Source organism: Limulus polyphemus, unplaced genomic scaffold, assembly GCF_000517525.1.
Source record: "Limulus polyphemus unplaced genomic scaffold, Limulus_polyphemus-2.1.2 Scaffold704, whole genome shotgun sequence".
NCBI lineage: Eukaryota > Metazoa > Arthropoda > Merostomata > Xiphosura > Limulidae > Limulus > Limulus polyphemus.
The window spans coordinates 107,008-113,177 of NW_013666314.1; the positions used below are offsets into that span (position 1 = coordinate 107,008).

Here is a 6,170-nt window from a genome sequence, read left to right on the forward strand (position 1 = left end):
AAAAAAAAAAAAAAAAAACATTTTCTAAGGAAGGTATTTTCAGTTGTGAAGAAATAACTGCGGTTCATGTAAATCAGGTTATATTAAAACTACAAAAGCAATAAAAAAGAATGACAATTTGTTTTTCATAATCATAAATAATATATGTGATTGCTATTACATGAATGTAAGATATCTTTTAGAATAGGCGAACTGTGGAATATTCAATGTTTGAGAAACAGATAATTCGAGATAAATTTACATAATATGTCAGCAAATATTTTAATGAATGTATTATGAACGAATTCAAACTTCTGAAAGAACCATATTTCCATGTGTTCCTTTTTTTAGCACGTAAAACATAAAATATTAGTTTTTGAAAAATATCTAATAATTTTTTTTGGCACCACTTTAAACAGGAAGAGATTAGAGGGAAGAAATAATAGTAGTTGGGTAAGGATACTAAAGTTTACACATTATATAGGTTACACTAACATGACGTTTAGGCGGTTCGTTTAACTATCATACGTGATGTACGTTTTTTGGGGATGGTTAATGAAAGTGTTCCAAAAGGCGACATTAATTTCTTGACGACCTAATATAATCCATTGTATAGCTTTGTGCTTAACAACAAATAAATGATCTTTGATTTTTATAGTTTGTCATTGTGGACTGGCTTACGAAGCTAAATGTTCAAGATTTAATGGCCACTTAAATCTTTGAAATCAAGTTATGGTAGTGTAAACAAGCGTACAGGTCAACTCTTCATCTCTTTGTTTTCCGATTTTCATTCTAACCCTTTGAAAAGCAGACATTATAATTTTCAGAACACTGCTATTTATTTTCATCTTTATGAAACTCAGCAGTGCAACTATAAACACCAGCGAAATGATTGAAGGCTAGAGTATTTTTTTTTTCTTGATCTAGCGATTGACAGTTTGATGTTCCCAATTTCTAGTATTTTTAGAAAAAAATTAAGTCATTAAGCCTTGATTTTTTCTTGTATGACTTTGAGTTCGTGTTATAGACCATTTTGTTTTGTTCTTTGTGAGTTTTGCGTTATTAATAGTTTATCAAAGTTGATAAAACAAAAAAAAAAACAGACACCCGCTTCTGTAAGCACGAGCTTTTCTCAATGATTTTTTGCAAATATTTCGTTGATCTCGTAACTGTCCTCGAAGAAACAATTTCTGTGCTTACAGCACCTTGAATCATCTAATGGGACGTGAATCATCTTGGATATTGTCATCTTGCACACTTAATAACACTTTTCTTTAAGTTTTCTCCCGTTTAATGCGAGAAAATGAAACCTTTTACTACAGTTGCCTCCAATAGTAATTATAAACAATTTTGCTTTCTTTCATCTTTTGCTGTGTCAACTGTGCAGTCTTTTAGCCATCAAAGTGTTTAATTTCTGGTTTTATGGCGTACTTAACATTGTAATCTGCTAGTTGCAACGTATTTTGTTAGATTAAAAAGTATACATCGCATTTTGGTCTTAATGTATACATTTAAAAAAACGTTTTCTGGCTTTCAAATGACAAACATATAATAATCTTATTTCAGGTATTCAATAATTAAAGTAAATTCGTTTTTACAAGCATGAAACTCAGAAACAATCACGTTAAGAAAGTTTACTAATTTCTCACAAAATGAAGTATTGTTATTAATTTATTTGTTAACATTTTCAAAACGTGTTATTCGAAATATCGTGCACCTAATCTTCATGTTTTCTCCAAACCTGTGGGTTTGGTAAACGCCTGGGTTTGTGAAATCTCGGGCTTTTTAGTGACGAGTGGGGGAAGTGCAGTGTTGTTGTGGCGCTAGCAACTAGTTTAGTTTTCCTTCACTGCAGTATATCGTCCTACTGAAAAACAGGACTCTTACGGTGTATACGTGTAAAATCTGCGTGGGCATTACATGGGCTCAGGTGGTTTGAACTGTTTCTGATTTTGTTGGACAGTTCATCGCTTGTAGACTTTGAAAATGCTATCTCAGTTGGCGTTTAAAAGCCCTGCTGTTTTGATCATTATAAGACACAGAATACATGGACGCCTACATATTCAAAACGTGGTGTAAAGCTTTTTAAAATACTGCTGAAAATCAGGTGATGGCCTGTTTTTAAAGTTATAACTTAACGAATATTAGAAAAAATGTTGTAAACTAAATCAGGTGTAATTATTTTATCAATATCTTGTATTTTTTAAACTTATGCTGGCTGCTCAGAACATTAGAGTAGCATGAGTGTGCAGATTACAAACCTTAATCCTTGTCACATGTTTCTGCTGTAATGATTAGTAGAGACCCGTGTTTTTATAATGCTCGGTGTGACACCCTTATCCCAATTCTCTCCCTCTCAAGCTAAACGATTGATTTTCCAAACGGGAAACTTTTTTTTTTTCAGTGACATAGAGTCATTTGTGCGCTGCTAAGTGACAGCCGTTAGTGTGTGGATCCTACTGGTTCTGGTGTTAATTCTTATCTGACCTCGGGCTTCTAAATAACACATGTTACTTTACTGTGGTTAACTGTAGAACTCGACATCTGTAAAATAGAGATGTGAGGTTGTAGTAAACAAGAAAAAGTAACGGGTGGATTGTGCGAAGTACCCGACGTATATAATGAAAACACTGTTTCAAGTTTAATTATTAAATATTATTTACGTAGCTTGAAGAGTAAATACCTATGTTGGTAGAGAATAGAGCAGGTGTGAGGTAATCTATAATGATCTGTGACCTCAGGTGTATAGAAGATAACCTTCTTTTAGAACTTGACGTTAATTCACTGCATTATCTTCACGCACAGATCCACTATCGTGAGTTGGAGATTGTGATAGGGTTTGACAAACTAAAATTATTTATTTCATGCTTGCCGCTCAGGACAACTAATTATCTCTCATAAATCCTCGCCTCTTCTTTTTTTTTTATCACGTGACAGTGATTTTATTTGCTGACGAAGTCAACTTGCGTCACATCCAGGTGCATCTACTGCTATGCCTTACCCCCGACACAGTTTCGTTTTACTTCATCCACTTCGGAAGCCTAACATGGGTGTTAATAAGAAATATTGTGCTGAAGATACTCGAACACTTCAGCGACATCCAAGACTATCGAAATCCGAGATAACTCTCTATACCAGTCCTTTCAATGGAATGGAGTATTATGGTCTGGAAAAACTGGAGGACTTTTACTTCCAAGAGAAACGGAACTCATTTCCGGATTTCTACGGCGGTTATCCCATTCCGCAGTATGGAGTTTCGAACGATAGTCACTCAGACTATGAAAGTGCAGCAAGTGAAAGTATTAGTCCCTCGGAGTGTGGAAGTCTCTGCACTGCTGTCGCTTTCAATAGCAGTGGTAGTGGAAAGGTCAGTAGTTCTTCTAGTGAGACTATTTCAGATATCCATATTAGTAGAGTTGGGGAAAATTCTAAACTTTCTGTATTCGAAAAAATAGAGAAACCGAGGTTTTTAATGGACCTTTACTAGAACTTCAGTGCTGCTGTCGAGAAAACAGCTCCGGCTCCATATATCGGTTGAACTTTCATTGTAGTGACCAAATGGAACCGCTATGGGAAGCGGAAGACAATGTCCAGTTTCAACCTGGTAAAGAAAGAAATTGTCATAATCGAAAAATACGGCATAGGTCATGCCCTCTGTATCAGGCAAGTATATTAAGTATATATTAAAACATATTAAATAAATGTTGAAACAGATGTATCTCACTTTATTTCTGAGAAATAATTGATTGGCTCGTGACGCTGTAAACTCGAGAAAATAATTATCTGAATCAAAAACAAAGTAGATCATTCATTCGTGTATTAAGACGACATCGTAATTTTAATAATTAAAATTAAACCATAATAAAATGTCTGTTCCTACATGAGGAAAGAAAACTAATGACTGTCATTAGTAATTAAATTGGATTTAGTTACATCAGTTAATTTTTAGTGTGTTGTTGGTGATGGTTATGGATTATTTTACATAAAGAGGCTGCTTTGGTTCATTAGGGTAAGTTTAGTAGTCCACCAGCTCTTATATCTGTATAACATTCAACGATTCCTTAAAAACCAATGAGAAAGTAATACCCACTCTTCGTTTTCCTTGTTGTGAAAAAAAATGTGTATATATATATATATATATATATTACAGTGTAACTGTCTTTTGACATTTGTCGTTCAGTTCTTTCATATTTTTTCTCTTCACAATTAATTTTTAATATTTATTTGGTGCTTAGAGACCACAGATATTTTCGAAACACTTTTTTAAAAATCATACCAGGAAAACTTTAACATAGAGACACATGGCTCGTTGCACGTGTAAGAATGGTGTTTAACGTTTTTTACAGCACCAATATATGTTATTAACGTGTTATTCCAGAAGGCCGCTGCCCCTCCAGACTGGAGACTTAGTGTCCACAACACACTTAATGGAACATTCCCCAGTCAGTTGTTGATCGAGCGGGGAGGTCCGGTCAGCTGACCCGCACGTTCTCTGAACATTACGCCTATTTTATTTTTTAACGAGGCTTCTTAAAGGACATGGCTTACGTTAGTAATGTTTAGAGTAAGGAATAACTGCGTCAAAATATTCAAGAACCATTTACAAGGGTTACTACTGCAATGTGGTAAAACACTTGGCAGAAGTCTCGCCATTTTATGTGTAATTCATGATACACATTTTGAACTATGGTGATTGTATATAATAAAAAACAAACAAATTCCCAACCATGTGCAACAAACCATATGTTTCTATGTTAAACGGGTTTCCCGGTGTGAATCTTCAAAAGTGTTTCGAAAATTCTTTGACACCATGAGTGTATATATTACTATTTTGACTTCTTATGACATGCATGTCTTGGTTTACGTTCAACCCTTACACAGTTCCAGTTATGTTTACGTATTGTTTCATGAGAGACATGCAATTCCAGGGCCGTATCACGACTGTGTTGCCTTGGGTTACACTCAACAAGTCTTCAGAGCATCAATATAAATTCCAACATGTCGGTCTCTGCCATCACAGTTTTTAAAGCTAAAGTCACCTGAACGAAATTTGCTGAACCCATCGTTCAAAACATTTCCATAAACTTTTTGATATTCTTTGTGGCTACAGAGGCGTCGTTTCCCTTCTTGTATTCAAACAGCATTACATGCCGAATGTGTGTCTCGTCGTGTGCCATCACTATAAGGGATTAGAGTATTTAAGGAATATGGGAAAACTCCATAAAGAAGGTGTTTAGGTGCCTCACGAACTCTCCGATGATCATCGTTTCCAACATGTGAACGTTGCTTCGTCTCTTCTAGCGCGTAATGAGTGTGAACTATTTTTGGACAGAATCGTCACCGGTGATGAAAAATGGATTTTCTATGCGAATATCAAACGCCAAAAACAATGGCTCAGTCCTACACAAAAACCATTTCCGACCCCAAAATCTGAACTCCATCCGCAGAAAGTGATGCTTTGCATTTGGTGGGACATCAAAGGAGTAATTCATTTCGAACTCCTCAATCCACAGCGAACTGTCAATGCAGAGATCTATAGTCACCAACAGGAACGTTTAAATCAAGCTCTTCATCAGAAACGCTCTTCACTCTTCAATAGGAAAGGTGTTCTTGACGACAATGTACGTCCACACCATCTTAGTGGGAAAATGTATGCAAATTTAGATGGGGTTAAAGATGACGTCAACATGTTTTTTGCTCCAAAGCCAGGTGATTTGTCCGGACAATAGATCCGAAAATACACCATTTACGACCTGTTACATCAAAAATGGGCTCTACTCTTTGGAAAGGTAGATGCGCTAAGAGTTGGCGGTGGGTGCTTCCGAATAGCAGCCTCCCTTCTATCTATCAGTGGAAAATTACGAGATAGCTATGTGAATATAATCCTTTGTATGGAATTCTGAAATAAGCGATTTGATTGGCTGTAGTCAATTCTAAAATAGATACGTACATACCTTCATGTATACCTAGCGAAAAATAAAAGTTAGCGTTCACTTGTGCCCAACTAAAGTAACGTTAACGAGCTATTTATGACCAACAAAAAACTTAAGTTAGCCTTTGATTATGTATAGAAAAACTCAAGTTGGTGCTCTTTATATATACGTGTGTGTGCACACACAAGCAAAAAAATACAAGTTGGGATTGGAAAACTAAGACTTATGTTCTATAAGATACAATCTTGCTGAAGAACC

General features: G+C 35.5%; 1 protein-coding gene across 1 annotated transcript in view; it reads left to right on the top strand.

Moving 5' to 3' along the window:
- The first annotated feature begins 3,025 nt into the window (after positions 1-3,025).
- Positions 3,026-6,170, top strand: part of LOC106460080 (neuron navigator 2-like) — a 61,141-nt gene continuing 57,996 nt past the window's right edge. Inside the window, exon 1 of the mRNA XM_022386699.1 lies at positions 3,026-3,346. Within this exon, the coding sequence (XP_022242407.1) occupies positions 3,026-3,346 (321 nt within the window). The remainder of the gene's footprint in view (positions 3,347-6,170) is intronic.